The sequence below is a fragment of the Chlamydotis macqueenii genome, chromosome 5 (assembly GCF_036417535.1).
Source record: "Chlamydotis macqueenii isolate bChlMac1 chromosome 5, bChlMac1.mat, whole genome shotgun sequence".
NCBI lineage: Eukaryota > Metazoa > Chordata > Aves > Otidiformes > Otididae > Chlamydotis > Chlamydotis macqueenii.
The window spans coordinates 2,917,121-2,936,264 of record NC_141560.1 but is presented as its reverse complement, the minus strand read 5'-3'; the positions used below and the strand labels follow the sequence as shown (position 1 = coordinate 2,936,264).

At 45.5% G+C, this 19,144-nt stretch overlaps 1 protein-coding gene across 2 annotated transcripts; it reads left to right on the top strand.

Annotated features, from left to right (window-relative positions):
• The first annotated feature begins 339 nt into the window (after positions 1–339).
• On the top strand, positions 340–19,045 carry SAV1 (salvador family WW domain containing protein 1). Of its 2 annotated transcripts, XM_086748634.1 has the most exons (6): positions 340–577; positions 2,344–2,790; positions 10,928–11,198; positions 12,100–12,243; positions 17,802–17,972; positions 18,714–19,045. In XM_086748634.1, exons 1-6 carry the CDS (start codon positions 484–486, stop codon positions 18,742–18,744), a joined length of 1,158 nt encoding a protein of 385 aa, XP_086604760.1. In that variant the 5' UTR covers positions 340–483; the 3' UTR covers positions 18,745–19,045. The 2 variants fall into 2 exon arrangements, with proteins under 2 accessions (XP_086604760.1, XP_086604759.1); XM_086748633.1 differs by having other exon boundaries at positions 17,802–19,045.
• The last annotated feature ends 99 nt before the right edge of the window (positions 19,046–19,144 follow it).

The following is a 19,144-nucleotide window of genomic DNA, read 5'->3' as shown; positions in this document are numbered from 1 at the left end:
CTGTGCTGTCCGCTGATGAGGGAGCTCCCGCGGGGCCCGTCCTTCCCCTGCCAGCGAGGCAGCGGAGCCACCCCGTCCCTCCCCCTCCAGCTGAGGGGGCTCCCCGCACCCAGGCGGCCGGCGGCGGACCCGCCTTTCCGCGCGTGGGGCCGTGTTTCGGTGCGTGGGGGCCTCCCGCGCTTCCCTTCCCGCCGCGGGCCCTCCCCGCCGCAAGGGGGCGCTGTTTCACCACCACCCACCCACCCCCCCCCCCCCCCCCCACACACCCCGGAGGGCGGAGGCCGCTTTCCCACAACCCCCCGCGCACCGGTCCCGCCGCCGCTGTGTCCCCGTTCCCCCCCCCCCCCCCCCGTCCCCCGGTGCGCGGCCATGCGGGCGCGGAGCAACGGCCGCCGTGGTTGAGGGGACCGGTCAGTTCCGGTCCCCCGCGAAGCGGGGAGAAGCGCCGGGCATGCGGGCGGTGGTAGCGGGCGGGGAGGTGGGATGCTGTCGCGGAAGAAGACGCGGACGGAGCTCTCCAAGCCGGGCGAGGTGCAGGGCAAGTACGTGAAGAAGGAGACCAGCCCTCTGCTTCGGAGTGAGTGTCGGGGGCGCGGGGAGGGGGGCACACGCCCAAACCCGAGGCCTCCGGGGGAAGGCGGGGGGCTGCGGCCCTTTGTGTGCTGCGGCCGGGGTCCGGCGGGGCCTGCGCGGCTTGGGGGGGGGGGTCCCCCCTCTGATCGGGGCGGGGGGAAGGCCTGTTGTGAGGGCTGGAGGAGGTTAAACCCGAAAAGAGGGGCTGGATTTCAACGCGTAGCGTGCTACCAGGTGCTCACAGTAAGCAAACTTCCTTTTTTTTTAAAAAAATTTTCTCAGCTACAGTTCTCAGTTCCAACAGGCAGGGGTTCAGATAGTCTGCAGAACGCCTTTCAGCTGAGCAGAACGGATCATCTCTCTCTTTTCCAGAAGTTAGTGGGTTGTTTTTCCCTGTCTAGGCTGTATGCCGTGCCAAAAGGGGTACACTTTGAAAAAAAAATGAGAGAAAATGAGAAAAGAGAGCCGTGCAGAATCCCAGCGGAAGCGAGCACTTGGTTCTCCACCGTGGATGAGCGTGGTGGGGTCGCGGCTCTGCGCCGGGATGCGCTGGTTTGGGGTGGTGAACCTGGCACTGACGCCCCGGTCCTGCCTTTGTAGGACTGTGCAAAACACTAGCGAATACGCACTGACAGCGCACTTAGCTTTCTTTTCGTTAATCTTTGAAAACCACCGGGGACTGAAGTGTATTATGCTGTAATTGCAGGATTAGTAAGGTCACAAGTAGCAACAACTGGTTTGCTGGCAGGAGCAGGCACTCAGCTTTTCTGGAAGTATTTGCTGCACAAACAGCTGGTTCTCCAGTCAACAGGCAAAATCACTTAGTAGCCTGATTGCATTGACTTAATCTTTAAAAAAAAACCAAAACCACAATGTTTTTTTTTTCATGTTAAGCTGTGGGCACGTCTAAAGGGTTGAACACCTTTTGCACCTCCATGCTTTTTGCCGCGATGTAATAACTAGCTGTTCCATGACCGCTTTGTAGCGATCATTATGAATTTACTGATGACGCTTAGGCATTACTTCCTCCTAAATGAAAGTCATAGTTTGTATCAGGTCACCTGGAGGGAAACTGCTTACTCGTATCACGTTGAAAGTAATCGTAAGGAGAGGAGTAACGTATCACTGGAGGGAGGCAGTGAAATTGTGTAAGTGTCGCCGTTCTTGTGCAAAACCCCCTTATGTGAAGGAGAAAGTGAAGTATCTTCAGGATAGTTTGGGAACTTCCGTGTGCAGAGTGACAGCATTTTGCTTGGCTGAACTTTGTGATTAGTGGAGAAAGTAGGAATTCTGATTCTGGTTCTGTCATGCGTTCCTGTGAGCAGGTGGGCGTTAGTGCCTTCAGTTATTCTGAGTCCACGAAGGCCACGAAGGCGGTGGCCCTGATGAAGGGGTGGAGTGGTAGCCAGGTTACTTGGATTTTCTCGACCCTCGTAGTAGAGAGGTGTGAAGCCTGGCTGAGGTAGCCAGAGAGCGGCGTGGGGTGGTTTGGGGGAGTTTTGTCTGTGGTTTTTGGGCTGGTTTGTTTGCTGTAGATGCAGTTATACTGGGAAAACTGCACTCTTTTGGCAACAGTTGCTGGTGCAGGGTGCAACGGTTTCTGTTGCACCAGTGCAAACTGCGGCATTACCATTACACTCGATATGCGTTAGAGGTGCTTTAAAGGAGTTGATTTCCTCAGTTCCATGGTGTAAATCGGCTTCGTGGCTAGTCAAATACTTCATGTAAGCACAGCCCAAGTTCTTCCCTCTCTTTCACGCTGTATATCAGATCTGATGCCTTCGTTTATCCGTCACGGTCCAACCATTCCAAGACGAACTGATATCTGTCCTCCCGACTCAACTTCTTCTGCGTATGCTTCTGGGGGAGATGGAATTGTGTCCAGAAACCAGAGTTTCCTTCGAACTCCAGTGCAGAGGCCACCTCATGAAATAATGAGACGCGAAAGCAACAGACTGTCTGCGCCTTCCTATCTCGCAAGAAGCTTAGCTGATGTCCCTAGAGAGTATGGCTCTTCCTCCCAGTCCTTTTTAACAGAAGCCACTTCTGTTTTGGAAAACGGAGATGCTGGTGCCCGTTGTTACTATTACGATCATTTTTATGATGCCCAGAGGAGACGTCAGTTAAATGATCGCGTACATGAGGACTACAGGTATTATGACCACAGCAGCGATCTCTTCCAGAGGATGTCACAGAACCATGGGAGGCACACTTCAGGTAAGTATTGATTAATTGTTCTTTTTTTAAAAATACCAGTTTTGATAAGACTTGAGGTGCGGAGGTCTCTCTGGATGATTGAGGTCAAGTTTTTAGGAGTCACGCTGCGTAAGACAGAGTTTCTTTTTAGCTATGTTTCTGTGATCTGAGAACATTACATGTTCACATTTCTTAGAATTAAGAATTTGATCACATATACCCGGAAAGGAAAAATATACTTAAACCATGAGTTATGCATTAAAAAAATGGGATAAGCAAGTTTGGGGTTTTTTTTTTAATGCCAAGCAACTCCTCATGACAAAGTTGATCCAGCTGCTAGCTAGCAAGGAGTTTTATTTGTTAGGGGACATCTACTATTTTCACAGCGTAGAGAGTAACCAACAGCTCTACATTTATACGATTGCTGTTTTATTCTACTATTATTAATATATTTTAACTATCATCATGTTGTTATTTAATGTTATAGTATTAATTTGACCTCAATAACTAAAATAATTTATTATAAGCAGTCAAAGGGAGGAATGACTGCTTTGTGTAATTAGCAAATTGCCCTATAGTTAGTGCTGAAATTGACTTCCTGGTCCTTGGCTCTTTTTTTATTTTTTTTTTTTTCTTTTAGCTTGTAATATCGTTTGTAAATATGCCTGCTTCCCCCCTCAATTTCACTGGAACTTGTCTTTCTTTTCTAACGGAAGAATAGCATAAGAAAAAAAAAAATCCATTAAATATTACTTTATTTGAAATATTTGATTCTGTCTGTGATGGCACTGAAGAATAATTCTTTGGTGCAGTGTGCTGTTGTGAATCTGTTGGAATAAAAGGTCTGGGATGACAATATTGGCCACAGAAAGGAGTAAATGTGGCTGTGTTTGAGCACTGGATATACATGGAAACTGTGTTCAAGGAGGAGTTTGAAACAAACATTTCAAACCTGTAAATAACGTACCTTCAATATGAAATACGCTGTTAGTTCTGTAATCTGTAAACAAAATAGTCTCTGGTAAAATGAATCTCCTGTCCAGAAAAATAAATCTGCTAGGCACAATGTCAACATCTAAGGCTGCTGACATGCATGGAATTATAACCTGACAATGCTTTGTGTAATTTTTGGTTTTTGCTACAGAAACATGTCAGTTAACAGTGACAAAAGAATAATACTAGCATTTCAGAAATACTAAAGTTTAAGAATTGCTACTTCATCCTCGTTTGTTTTGCTAAATGCTAATACATCTGTTCTGCCTAGATCTTGCATGAAAGTCCTCCATCTCTTGTCAGTTGTTGTTCAGCTGGCAGTCATTAAACATTTATCTGGTCCAGATAACCAGCACCTGCTAGCGTGTGCTGGGGCGTTGTAGGGAGGGGAGGATTTCATAAACCAATCCGTCCATTTAACTTCCAGATCTACAGCAGTAACTGCGCGTGCTGAGGAAGACTTCAAAAAGTGGTGGTGCTGCTGGGTAGGGCTGAAGCAACCTGAAGTGGAAACGGAGCTCTAGCTAGTGGTTTGAAAGGGGAGTTTAATCTAGCACATTTTTAAAACAAGCTAAAAGTAGGACTTCAGACATATTTATCTCAACTGTAGCAACATGGGTTTCTTTCTAAAAAGACTTTCCCCCTGTTTGTCTACATGCCTGCTTAGCCACTGGAAATCGTAAAGCTGCTGCTGCTTTGCTTGATGTTTGTCGTTCACTCTCATGTTTTTGTGTTTAATAGTTTGAATATTCACTCAATACAAAATACGTGTAGAAGTTGTTCAGTCTTACACATTTGTAGGGAGAGACAAAAAATGGTGAGCTTTTTGTCTGCCAGAGTGTTTCCCTTTTCCTCTATTTTTTTTCGCTTTCATCTCAGCGTGGAATATGAACTCTTCAATGGCTCTTTCCATTTCGCTGCAGTAAGAATGTTGACCTATGTCCTTAACTTCTGTATCTTTTCAGTAATTACTGTTACTTTTTCTCAGTAAAAGAATTGTGTGGCCAAAAATAAGAAAACCTTAGACTCTCTTACATCTTTCATCTCACCATTAAGCTTTTTTTTATTTGAAGCGTCCATTGTCTTCAAACCTTCCGTGTTTTCCTTGAGCTCCACTCATCTTTGTGTAATTTCTAGTTCCTTTTTTTTTTTTTTTTTTTTTTTTTACATTTCCAGAATACAGAGGCAGGCTTTTTACTTTCATTTTCTTTGCACATCTCCATTGTTGTTTATAAGTGTTTTGCTCGATCATAATTCTTCATCAAGGTAATTGATGTCAAAATTGCCCATTACCTACAGCTTCAACATGTGAGTCTGTTAATTAGCTGGAATCTGTAAATGCTGCCCTCTACCCTTTTTCCTCCTCTCCCACCATCCCTGGGAAGGTCCCCTCAGTCTGTTCTGTTGTGGTTTGGGTTGCTTGCTGCAGAAACGTTGCCTGATGAACACGAGGAGCGCTTGCTGTTGGTGAGTGGTGTTTCCGTCAGTGCTGGTTACAGCCGAGGTGACTTTTGAGAAGCAGTGGTCTGGAGGTGAACAGGTGCATATGAATTTCAGCTTTCGTTAAAAATAAAGATTCCCCTCTTTATGATTTGGAGAGAACTTGAAAATGTGTTCCCATTGCGAGCTTCGCACTCAAAGCATTCAGCAAAGTATTTAAGAAAGTCCCAAGATTTCCCAACAGCTGATGCTGACAGCATTGATGTGTTCTTTCACAGGCATTTCTCCTTGAAGTCACGTTTTCTCTCTCGCTATCATTCAGTTTCCTGTCCTCCTCTCCTTATTCTCAGTAGATTTATTTTTAATTAGCGATCTAGTGCTGCTGCTTTTTCTGAAAAAAGTCTTCAGTTGAGATATTTTCTAGTTGTGTGTGTTTAGCTACCTCTGTGGCATTTCTTGAAAGTTTTGTTTGTTGTTTTTTTTTTTAGTGTCCGTTTCAAACTGAATTCTAAGATACTTTACCTGTCTTTCCTCGACATCTCTTTCCTCTCTTCTAGGTTAAAGGTTTGGGGAGGTCTGTGGTTGAAGTTATATCTGCAGTATAAATTGGAACTAACTTGTAACCAAGACCTCAGAGTTATTTGTACCTGTTTGAGCGGTAAGCTAAAAAATTCCTATGTGTATATGAAAATTGCTGAGATTAAATTCACAGTGTAAAGGGACTTTGTGAGGGTGGATTGTAAGGAGTTGACTGTGATGTCGGAGGAGAAAAATGATTAATCCTGTGAACAGAGGATCCCGTGTGCGTTAATGAAAGTAGATTCATCTTGCGTTAAATTGTACTCCTTAAAAATTGCAGACTGGTGTTCGTGTTTAATATAAGAGCAAAATAAGGAAATACAGATTATTAAATTAAACCTATTTAGAGCTAAAGTAGAAGGGCTTTTCTTTTTAGGTGTGTACACTTCACTTGTTTTTAAACCAATGGCAATTCCTGCCCTTTTCTTCCTTTGTGCTGATTCTGCAGTAATTTCTCCGCAGCATACTTTTCGAAGCTTTCAAAGTACTTCCTGTCATTTCCTATTTGTGCTTACTTGGAACACCCCATTCCTCTGACAAACGAGGTGCTTGTGCTCAGGAAGGACCTTCAGACGCTTTGGAAGGGGTTAGGAAGGCCTAGAACCTGCAGACATATCTAAACAGGATAGTTATTGACACTGTTTTGTTATTTTATTATTACTCACTCCCTTAAAATTAAACAGTTTGTTCATCTTCTCTTCCTGTTCTTCATCCTGGTTTGATGAGGGGAAGGGAGAGGATTTTAGCATCCTGAAATAGGGCTCTTGAGACATTGACCGAATTAAAAACAAATATGAAGGCCTTTTATTTGGCAAGATTCGTTCTTCAGCAGTTTGAAATTTGGTTTCGGCTAGTTATGGGGAGCTCATAGGCTCTAAAACTTCTCTGCCTACATCAGCAGCGTATCTGAGAAATGAAGTGAGACTTCCTCTTCAGTGTTTTTGCTCCTTTCCCTTTATGCTGGACTCTTCTGGTGACAGGGTTTTTGTCCTGCGCTTTCCACCAGGCAGACTGAAGAGCTGCCCTTTGCTGACCTGGAAACCTTTCCTCCTAACCTCAGAACTTGGACTTCTTTCCAGGCGGTGTGCCTCTAAAATAAACCCCCCTCACTGGGCTGTGAAAGCATTTGTGTGTATCACTTACGGGTTTTTTTGTTCCATACTAGTGGAGCAAGTCAAATAGAACTTCCTTGATGGAAGACGATATTACATATTTTTCACATTTTTGACATTATTAGCTTAAGATATGTTTTTAAGAGAAGAACATTAAATGCAGGAACTCTTTGTGTGGAGATCTTCTAACACACTGCAATGTGATGTGTGAAGTAAAAAATTTGGGTTCTGGGATTAGGACACCCGATTGTTGAAAATCTTGAAAATAAAACTGAATATAGGGCCTGGCCTTACTCTGAGTATTTCAAATCTTGTTAATATTAGTCGTAAGCGGTTGCTCTTTGTTTGCACTTCCGTTTTGCAGATGTTGAGAACGTACACCGTGATACTCCTAAGCGAGCAAACTGCGTTTTCTTTTGCTTTGGAACAGCATATGATGCCCGGTTGACAATTAATTCAAGACGTTAAACCGAAAAGATTATGTTTGAAAAGAGAAGGAGAAAGCAAAGCCACAAATAGTGTTCAGTATTGATGTTCCTTAAAAGCAACAGCTGAACAAAAAATACCCCAAACGTACACCGTTAGGAAACAGGGTTAACAAACAAAGCTAGATGAGTTCCAAGGAGGAAACCTGAAATTTAAATTTAAATTCATTGTTGACCCTTCTTGAGATTTGATAGTGCCGCTCAGGGGAGTTTATAAAGAGCAGTACTGATCCTTAAGCAGAGGAAAGGAGGCTTTTAACATTTGGGAAAAGCAGGTAATTTAAACAACTCTCTTCCTTGGGAGGGCAGGAAAACTGAGAATTTCTGCCTTGTCGTAGATAAAACTGTGCGTGAGCAAGAAAATGCTGAGTAGTTACAGGGAAGTGCTTTGACCAGCCTGCTTTTGCTTATCTTAGGGTAGAGATCATATCCTCCGAGAGGAAAATCACAGGTTTTATACTGCGTGCTTTGAAAAAAATGGTTCAAGCTGTAAGTTTGGCTCTTTTTCTGTAGATGCTTTGCATCGTGCGATGTAAATCTGGTACCAGGGAATACCCTGGGTGCGTGCAGGAAAATCCTGTGTGAAGCTTTGGGCTGGAATGAAAATGCTGTAGGGCTCAGACCTTACCTGAAATTTAAATACGGAAGAGTATCGCACTTTGGCAGTATGACACAGAAAAGGTAGTGTTCACAGAAGATGCTTTTAGGCATTCTTTGGTTTATACTTTGGAAAAGATCACGTTAATTTACTCTGGAAGTGGTGTTCAGCCTTATTATTGATACTTGGAAGTGTATATATATATAACAGTCCATTTTCATCTTCTCTTACTGTTCAGAATCATAACAGGAGCTGTTTCTCTGACATGGGTGTCCACTCTCCCTTGCAGGAAGCGTCTGCTGAGTTGTATAAGGCAAACCAATATACAATTTCTTTTGATCTCGAGTAACTCCTGTTACATAAGCAACTGTCTGAATTGTACTAATTGCCCATTTGAATGGGTTAGTGGTTGTAAGACACTATGACTGTTACCTGACATCTTAAAGCTTCCAACGCGGAGAATATTTCGGTATGATCTGTGATTTTTAGGGAAAAATGCACGTGCTTGGAACACTATTCAAAGCTGGTAACTGATACAGTAAGTTTATTTGAGTTTATTTTAATGGCATGGCTCAGCTACTTCACATATGAAGTCAAAATGGCAAAGGGAACGTATGATAACGTTTGTGGTCTGGTATTATTTTTTACTCTTTGCATCTCGGAAATGAAAAAATACGGGAGAAACCATGCAGCTAGAATTAAGTAAGCACAGAACTGCCAGTGCTGCCTTTCTGTTGGTTGCAGCATCGCTTTTTCACCTGCTTTCTAGGTGATTTCTCTATGTAAGCAGATTTTGGTTTTTCCTCACTGCCCAAGTCCTTCTCCCAGTCTTCTCGGGCTTTTCCGTGAAGAGATGGAGGCATTGTGTCAAGAGAACTTCCAGTGCAAAGAATGACTTGTGCAGCGTTGCATACCTGCTTCCAAATGTTAGCAAGGATTAACCTTTTCCCCAAGGAATAAATACGTATGTATTTGCTGCTGGACTCATGCTGGAATGTAAGAAGGAAGAACTGTAACAAAAATACAGACGTGTATTGGCTTTAACAGTAAACAGAAAAAGATATTTGTTCCTTTCTGAAAGTTCTTTTCCCCCAGTCAAGTTTGTGTCTTCAGATCTTCTGGTAGTGATAGCCACTGTTTATACATACACGAAATTACAACACAGCAGTCCAGTTAATTGGGGAAAATACTGGATTTGTTTATGCAGAGCGCAGTATTTTCAAGCAGCTTAAATGTTTGTGTTTTGTCATTGGAATGCAAACAAAACCAGTGACATAACTGTAGCTAGGGTCTGAAATAGTTTCCCTGCCCCAGTACTGCTGAAGGTCAGGAAGCCTCCAGGACATTTCTTCTTTTTTAAAACTTTTTTAATTTGTTCAGTTACTTTGGAGCCTGAGAAATATAACAGTTTTGCTGCTACTGTTGTCTTTTTGAGTCGACGACCACACCTGAAACTCTCTTTAGTAGCATGCTTTAGATAAGGGCGGCTGTGCCTTTCCCTTCCACAAAACAATCGCACAAAAATGCTATTTCTGCAAAACAGAAGGAACGGGGCGTATTGCTCAGTCAGTGGATGTGATACCTGTGATGGAGTAACTTTCTGACTTCTGCAAAAGTGGAAGAAGTGGCTCCCGTACCCCTTCTAGCTATGGGAAATGGTAACAGGCCAACGCTGACGGATACTGTGGCCGAACAGATGCATTTCATTGTGGGGTGAAAGGTAACTGGAATTTCCTTAAAGCCAGAGGCTGTTCGACTGCAGAACTGTGGTAACTGAAGGTAACTACTTGCAAGGATTTTTAAGAGAGATTAATTTGGGCCAGCACGTCCGGTAGGTGGTAGGCTTCCCAGGAATGGAAAGGGACCTGCAGAATTACTGGTTGTGTCACTTGGGTTTTGTGGTTGGGGGTTTTTTTGGTTGGTTGGCTTTGGGGTTTTTGTTTTCTTTAGTTATTATTATGGCTTTTATTTCAACTAGCTTCCTAAGTATCAGTAGCATGTAGAGGGAAGGAAGAGATGAAATTGGAATTGCATTTCTTCAGTGCATCTCTCGGCATCCAGCACGCTCATTTTTAAAATGTGAAACCTGTGTATGTTACAACAAACAGTGTTTTAAAATGCTAGTGAGCAGTCTCTTAGACCAGCTATTTGGTGATAAACCCTGAGCGTGCTGTGGGCAGAGGTGGGAACTTAATCAACTACTGATTCCTCTCAGCTCTCCTATCCCACGTACACCTCACCGAGGCTCTAGCTCTCTGCCTGGAGAAGCCCTTCTCCCAGCGCAGCCCACATCAGCAAGAAAAGCTGGAAATTCCTTTTCTTCATGCGCTTCTGTAGCGTCATGTAACGTGGGTGCTCAGTTCTAGGGAAGAGCAGGATGTGGAGAAGCAGATACACGGCCTACTGGCCTGGGAGCTCAGGAGATTCTGTGACTCGCTCTGAACGAAAGGTCTCCAGATGTTGTCTGGGTTGCCTTCAGAAGGCCTGGCTGTCCCACCCACCAGCGCACATAAACTAGTGAGTCGGACAAGCCTGGGTAGTTTTAGCAAAAAAAGACGTGGCGGCATCAACTTCAGCGTGCGCAGGGTGGCTGTGTTCAGCCCAGGGCTTGTGCAGGATCCCATGTGGATCCAGCTTCTCTTTCTCTTGTTACTGGTGACGCTTTCTGGCCGTGATTGCATGCGCCTCGGAACAGTCCTAACCTTACTCGTCCCTCCTCCCTTGGTTTACCTGATCCTCTTACCGTTCTTGACTGGGTCATCTGCAAAGCTTTGCTGGCACTCAGAGATTTCTCCAGGTAGTTATAATTCCTGACTGTAAGTAGAAACAGAAACAGCTGTGGATGTTTGGTAGATAAGTAGTTTTGATGGAGCTGGAGTTGACTTCATACATATTGTTGGGTTTGGGTTGTATCAGTTTAGCTAAACGTTGCTTTTCGCTCTTTTTTTTAGGCATCGGTAGAGTTGCTGCTACATCTCTAGGAAACTTAACAAACCATAGTTCTGAAGATTTACCTCTTCCTCCTGGCTGGTCAGTGGACTGGACTATCAGAGGGAGAAAGTACTATATAGATCATAACACTAACACGACCCACTGGAGCCATCCGCTGGAGCGTGAGGGGCTGCCCCCGGGATGGGAGAGAGTCGAGTCGGCAGAATTTGGAGTGTATTACGTAGATCACATCAATAAAAGAGCTCAGTATAAACATCCCTGTGCTCCCAGGTAAGACGTCGGCCTTCTCCTCTGTGATTGTTTTCTCCTTAATCCAGTTAAGAAAGCGGAACTGGTTTTGTCTCCAGCGTGCCAAAAACTTATTTTTAGAAGTAAGCTTTACTGGGTCTTGACTAAGATTTTTAGAAGAAGCTGTAATTGTTAGGTTTTTGTCTCCTCTGTTACTATCTTAAGGGTAGGGACAGGATATTGTTCCTAACTCACTAAAACAAAGCAGCTATTCTCTTCAACTGTCGGTAAAACAACCAAGTTCCTAAGAACAGGATTGAATTGTAGGCTGAAAAGAAACTCGACCTGGTGTTCCAGGAGCCTGTCTGAACAAATAGCACAAACCATCTGAAACATGAATTAAGTCCTGTCTAGAAGGAAAATCGGTATTTCAGCTGCTCCTAAAGTGAGTAGACACCGAGTCTAGCAGTTAATTTCTGCTGCTCAATCTGTTTCGCTGTTTCCTAGGAAGAGAGAGTTTTTTAACATGTGGCACAAAAGATAAACCTGAGGATGTCCTTTGCTACGTGGAATAACTCATACCAGCTGCTGCCTGAACACATTTGTTCCAACATTAAATGGTGAATTATTTGGCTGAATCAATACTTGCCTTTGTAATCTTTTAAAAACAGATATAATTGTTTGTTCCGCTTTAGAATCCAGGTAGCGGGCAGTAGGTGGATGGGTCTGAGGTGAATTTTAGTGTGCTAACAGACGCAGTTGTGACCAGAGCGAGCACAACAATAGCAACGGGAAGTTGTTCTCGGTGTACGCCTCTGTACGTGGTTGCATCGTCGGCCTTTGCACGTATCGCCTTGTGTATTACCGTTAACAATTCAGTGATTTCGCTCTGTCTGAGTTATTCCTTGGAGGTTACGGATGTTGTCTGCCTTCCCTTGCACAGTGTTCCCCGCTACGACCAGCCTCCCCCAGTGACCTACCAGCCGCAGCAAGCCGAGAGAAGCCAGCCTCTCCTCGTCCCTGCGAACCCCTACCACACCGCGGAGATTCCAGACTGGCTGCAGGTCTATGCCAGGGCTCCCGTAAAGTGAGCTTGCTTTTTTTTTCTCCTCTACATTTCACACCACACGTGCCTGGCTTAGAAGGAAAACAAATGAATTTCCATGACTGAAAGGAGAACTCTAGCTGGTATCTATTTCTTAACTGCGTAAGAACTACTGGTGACAGCGGTTGAGGAGGTTGTACCAGGTTTTCATCGCATTAGTTTGCTTTATATTAGGCATTATTTAAAATCACAGCACTTCTTGCAGTTCACAGCACTTGCAGAGTGATGTATTAGAGTTGAAGGTGTGATTTACTTCCAGTGCATTTGAGAGAACAGTACCACGTGGCTTATAAAACATGTGAAGTATTTTTAGGGTGTTTGCTTCATAATGCGTATCTTCCTCCTTTTTTAAAAAGACATACAAATTCTCCTCCATGATAAAGAATTTTGAATGCAGAGTGAAATCTTTATCTCCATTCAAGAGTTTTAAAAACTAAGCAGTAGTGAAAAGCTCGGTTTTTTTTTAAAAATAATACCATAGGAACAGGGAATCTCCTCCAAGAAGAGATTTGAGTCAGCGTAATGAAACAAATTACATTTGCTAATGGGCACAGCTCTGCAGAAGGGTAGCGCTGAATAGAAAAGCAATTAAAAATCCAGATATGTTCTAATAATTATGAAGTCATGTACGTTTTCATGAGGAGAATATGAAGAAACCAAGTTTTGCAGCAGTGAGCAGGTCAGTCTGTAGTTGCAAATTCAGACTATGTATGATGTTCAGTGACTTCCAGCTAAAAAAATCCTCTTTTTAGCTGCCTCTAGTAACTATAATTGAATTTTATTACTTCTTGTGGCTGCCGGGCTTGCCAGCAGCCCGTAAAGATTTAAACTGGCCTAAAATCCACCGGTACACGTAGGCACCGGGGCCGTACTAAGTTCCTGTAACCTATGGGAGCACTTCCTTCCTAGAAATACTTTTAGGTTTTGGCTGCAGCTGCAGGTCTTTATTTAGGGCTTTGGCACGTCCAGACAATGTAGTTTTAAATATTTCAGCCTGTGTTATATGGACTCTTGTTGGTACTTCTCTTGAAACTTGAGAAACAGATTTAAGAGAATTTAAACAATTTAAGATTATCAGGAATGTCTTTGTCTAGTAAAAAAACCCACCAAACCAAAACATTTCATCAATTCAAGCTGTTGGAATAGAATTTACGTTGTTCAGAGGGATCAAAAGTCATGTATTTTCCAGTACCCTTTTAGCCTTCTGTTAAAGTAGTGCTTCTGTAGGAATATTTTTGTGATTCTCCGTCACTTCTGTGAAGAAGTAAATTGTTTTCTGCTAATATTACGTTGGAAAAGTGAGGAGGAGTGGTAGCACTGGCTTAGTGTCACCTGATCTTGAGGATTTTGTAAGGAACAATTGATAAATCATTCTCACAGTTACTAAATTCAACATCACTTATATGTTTTCAATATATTTTTAATAATGAGCCTCTCCTTTGTTGCCCTAGCAACAGGCTTAAAGGTTGAGAAAAGCATCCAGTAACGCTTGGAAGTTCTTCAGTAGTACGAGAACTGTGCCATGCCCTGTGTTCTGGTGTGAAATTGAAAGCAAGTGGGCAAAATGCTTTCGTAGTAGCAGTAGAGGAACACCTTTTGCAATTTGCTGTTTGAAATTTGCTGTAAAACACTGTTGATTATCAGCACTGGAATAATTTGGTGATTTATTACACCTGACACTGCAGCTTGATTTAGCTGACGAAAGGCCAGTCATTTTTGTTGAGAAAAGTAGACAACGATAGCAACAATAGGTAATGTTAGCTTTTGTTTCAACCAGTTTCTCTAAAGAGAATTCTGAATTCTGACCACTGGAAAAGTCTTAACGGAGAGTTCAGCAGGTGTTAGCCACAATGCTGCCTTATTTTAGTGAAAAAAGCATTACACTGTTAAGATAAAACAGATATTTGGCTCACTAGACAGTGAAGAGGCTTTGATATCTAGTCATAACTTGAGGTAATGATTTCCAATATCAAGGTATTTGATACCTTGAAGCATCCTTTTTGCCTCTCTTGTGTCAGGATTTGTTTTGGGACCATAAGCGCAGCTGTTGGAATCTCAGCACAGTGCAGTGGAGGCTCCTGGATTGCATTTAACCCTTCGCTAGACGCTAACATTGAACGTTTCTCGACGTTCTAGGTTGGGCAGACCAGTCTGGTAGGGGTTCCCGCAGTACGGCAGGCTGCACGTGTGGGATGGTGAGGGTGAGGAGACCCAAAATGCCTTGCTCATGCGAGAGATCATAGAATCACAGAATGGTTTGGGTGGGAAGGGACCTTCAAAGCCCACCCAGTCCAGCCCCCCTGCCAGGAGCAGGGACATCTCCAACCAGATCAGGTTGCTCAGAGCCCCGGCCAACCTGGCCTGGAATGTTTCCAGGGATGGGGCATCCACCGCCTCTCTGGGCAACCTGGGCCAGTGCTCCACCACCCTCAGTGTAAAAAAATTTTTCCTTCTGTCCAGTCTGAATCTGCTTCCTTCTACTTTAAAACCATCACCCCTCGTCCTGTCACAGCAGGCCCTGCTGAAGAGTCTCTCCCCACCTTTCCTGCAGCCCCCTTTGGGCACTGGGAGCCGCTCTCAGGTCTCCCCGGAGCCTCCTCTTCTCCAGGCTGAACAGCCCCAGCTCTCTCAGCCTGGCCTCACAGCAGAGCTGCTCCAGGCCTCTCAGCATCTGTGTGGCCTCCTCTGGACCCTCTCCAACAGCTCCACGTCCTTCTGATGTTGGGGACTCCAGAGCTGGACGCAGCGCTGCAGGGGGGTCTCACCAGAGTGGAGCAGAGGGGCAGAATCCCCTCCCTCGCCCTGCTGCCCACGCTGCTGGGGGTGCAGCCCAGGGTGCCGTTGGTTTCTGGGCTGTGAGCGCACGTTGCCGGCTCATGTTGAGCTTCTCATCCACCAGCACCCCCAAGTCCTTCTCCTCAGGGCTGCTCTCCATCCGTTCTCCCCCAGCCTGGATTTGTGCTGGGATTGCCCCGACCCAGGTGCAGGACCTTGCCCTTGGCCTGGTTGGACTCCATGAGGTTGGCACGGGCCCACCTCTCCAGCCTGCCCAGGTCCCTCTGGATGCCATCCCTCCCCTCCAGCGCGTCGGCAGCACCACACAGCTCGGTGCCGTCGGCGAACTTGCTGAGGGTGCGCTCTGTCCCACTGCCCATGGCGCCCACAGAGATGTTGAACAGGGCCGGGCCCAGCACGGACCCCTGAGGGACGCCACTCGTGACCGGTCTCCACCTGGACATGGAGCCGTTGACCACCACTCCCTGGGTGCAGCCGCCCAGCCAACTCCTTATCCCCGAGCGGTCCGTCCATCAAACCCATGTCTCTCCAGTTCAGAGAGAAGGATGTCGTGCGGGACAGCGTCAGACTTCTCTTTGCAGGTGAAGTGAAGCTCTCGCACTGAAAAGCCGTCCTGACGTGCTGGTTTTCTGGAGAAACCGGCAGCAGTGACGGCTTCAAAGAGCTATAAGCGCCACCATGCCTCTAGCAATCCATGGTGATGCTTTTTAAAAAATATAAATAAAGCTGCAGGCCCCAGAAAGCCTGCAGGCGTGTTTGCCAGGGAGACGCTGCTGCGATTGAGTTCAGTTCTTGAGGGGTGGAAAAGCAGCAGAGGTGGCAAGGTGGTGGTGGTGGAAACCCGCTAACCAAGTGCTTGCAGAGACCCTTGCACCTGGCGAACCCTCCAGCGCCGCTCACTGGAGCCTGAGCTCCGCACCGACAAACAGCTGCCGTTCTCCTCGCTTTTGGGGAAAAGCGGTTTCAGCAGCGCAGCCCTGCCCAGGCGTGGGATGGCGTTAATACAGAAGCTGGTATTTAGGGAGTTTACAGACCCTGTGGTCACTGAAATTCTTAAAATTCCTCAGCAGCACCTCTGGTGGTCATCTGCGCGCCTTTGTGCTTCCCTGATGCGTGCAGCCCTCTGAATACGTCCTTTCCGTGTGCAACACACTTTATTTGCGTAAATGTACGGGTGTTTCGGCTTCAGCCTCCGCTCAGGTGAACGTATTCTCTCATGTAATTCAGTTGGATCCAATAACTCTCATTTATTCCATGAATTTCTTCTTTTTCGTAACTCTAGGATCAGCTGCCTGTTTGCAGGTTAAGAAAGTTAGATTGCACATGAATGGTGTATGTGTAGAAGAGCTGGAAAAAAGCAGGAACTGCGGGATGTTGCAGTGATGATGTAACCGCATCAAGGCTCTGTTTTCTTACGATAAAATGCCTGTTGCAGAGCAAGGCTCGGATCAGCCAAAATCACGATGAAACCTGGGCTGGGGAACTGCGGTTTCCTCACCTCGCTTAGGGAATTCTGCGGCTTGTCCTGCTCCCGGAGCCGGCCAGGACGCTCCGCGCTGCTCAGTCCCCGTTCCAGGGGCAGCGCTAGCGCCCCTGCTCGTTTTGGGGTGACGTTCCTGACGTTCTCTCACCCAGGTCTCTCCGAGCTGAGGGGCAGAGGTAGGTTAGCCCGATCCCGATCAGTAATCGTTTGGCCACGTGGGCTTCGCAGCCTGAACCAACGTCAAGTCACTCCCCAAACCCAGTTGTTGTGCTGTTGGCCCAGTGTCTTGGGTTTTTCCTGGATTATTTTGATTACCAGCTCCTTGAGGAACATCCCGAATGCCAGCGTCTCCGGCTCAGTATCATCCTGCAGCTTTCCCCCCGCGAGGTGTGGTGGTAGGAGGGGACCCTGCCCTTTAATCCCGTCTCTGTAGAATTACCGTTATTTTACGAGAAGCTTTGTTAGAAATACTGGTTTTCTACCAGGATCTTGGAAACCTTTTCCCTACTACTGGCACAAAACAGGGATCCATTAAAAAAAAAAAGAAAGTGATGGAGAAAAACGCTTGCTTTCTTGAATACTTTTATATATAAAGGTAAATATTCCAGACATAAATAGCAAACGGGGGAGGCTGCAGGAGGCTCACCTTCCGCGACGTTTGGACCTGTCCCGTGGCAGCAGCTTTATCCCAAAAGTCTGAGCGTAGGGGTGCGTTTGCATGTTCCAGAAATTGAAAAAAGTGTGAGGAGTGCAACCAGAAATGCAGAATTACTCCATATTAAAAAGTAAAAATAAAAAAAACCTGCCCAGTGCTGCAGCTTTTTGTAAGGAAAGCAGTGCTGAGTGTTGAGCAGGAGAGGAGAAGACCTCTGTTCTTCACCAGCGGCTCTTCAGCCCGCGTCCGTGGCCCTCTTCCTGCGCCCGCCGGGCTTTTTTTGGCGAGCTTTCCGCTCTGCGCTGCTGGCCGGCGTCCGTTTCCCTCCCCGGGGAAAAAGCGCTGACAGCGTGGATGGCGCTGGGTGACCCAGGCTGCCGTATTTTGCCTTGCTTGACCGGCAGCCCCTTCTAACTGGTGGAAGCGGGAAGGAATGGAACAGTGACTGGTTGACTTCAGAGCTGAGCTTGCTGCCATCTCGGATGGCACCAGCGCGTTTCAGGCTCTTGGCGCGCCGTCCCCAGGGCCAGTCCTTAAGGAAATGCCTAAAAGGCCGTGCGTTTGCCCGCAGCGGCCTGTAAATAATCCCCTTCTCTCCCGAACCAGGTACGACCACATTCTGAAGTGGGAGCTCTTCCAGCTGGCCGACCTGGACACCTACCAGGGGATGCTGAAGCTGCTCTTCATGAAGGAACTGGAACGCATCGTGAAGCTGTACGAAGCGTACCGGCAGGCGCTGCTCACCGAGCTGGAGCACCGCAAGCAGAGGCAGCAGTGGTACGCCCAGCAGCACGGCAAGAATTTTTAAGCTAACAACTCCCTTTCATAGACTTTTTCCGAGGACACCGAGAGCTTTAAAAGGTTTTCACACTTAAAAAACTATGAAAAAAGTGCTTTTGTTGAAAAGGCAGCTTATTTTTGTTGACGTTGCACCTTTGTTATTATCCTCTTGAATATTTTTCTACATGTATTATGTATTGTTTATAAAAATGAAAAATGTTTGTTAACCTTTTTCCATACAAGAACTAGTTTATTATTCTGAAAACCAGCGCGGAGTTTAATCGCAGGCTCCAGCCCGGTTTCTCTTTTCTAGCGGTCGGCTGTATTATTGGGAAGCCGACTTTGTTTTGAAAGGGCGATAGCTGCAACCGTACGAAATGCCCTGCGTTGGAAGCGTTGTTGAAATCCACACGGATATTTCCCTGGGGACTTTGTACCCCCCTCTCTCTCTCTCTCTCGAGGTCTGCTCTCTGTTTACAGCTTTAATGTACAGAACACTGACACCCTTCCTTCTCAGTACCCAGCCAGAGCAGGTGTCACCGCTCTAAACCAAGCGCTTCCGGAAAGTGAAGCCCGAGTTGCCTTATTTTTTAACTTTTAACGCATTACTGCTTTAGATTTACTACTAGTTTTCACAGAAATTAGTCAGAGGGGAAATACTTGTACCTTCGTCTACGATTCTTAAAGACGAAGATCTCGAAGCAGACTTTTCACTGATTATTGGGTGTTTTTTTTTAGTGCTAGGCAAACTGCATTTCATAAAACGTGACCCGGCCCCGTGGGAAGGTGATGGCGCTGTCCGGCCAGTTCACCCACCATGGAAAAAATCAGGGATGTAACAACAATTACAGGTTTTTTTTAATGAGCTTTTGTCTTGTAGTAAGCTTTCCTTACTTGGGAAAAAATTAATTGTACAGTTAACCCTTGCCAATATTTTCATTTGGTTCCTTGATTGTCCTGAAACGTTATTTATGGATTCTTTTTAGTGCAATAAACATGGTTGCAGACAAAAAAAAAATACATTTCTTGTAATTCCTGTTAATTCAATAAAAATCCTTTTGTTTAATGAACGAAGGGCTGTCCAGCTGATTTTTTTTTTTTGCCTTTTAGAACATCAAGTAAAACGCTCCCGTAACCAGTAAATGGATCTGATGGGGGGTGGTGAAAAG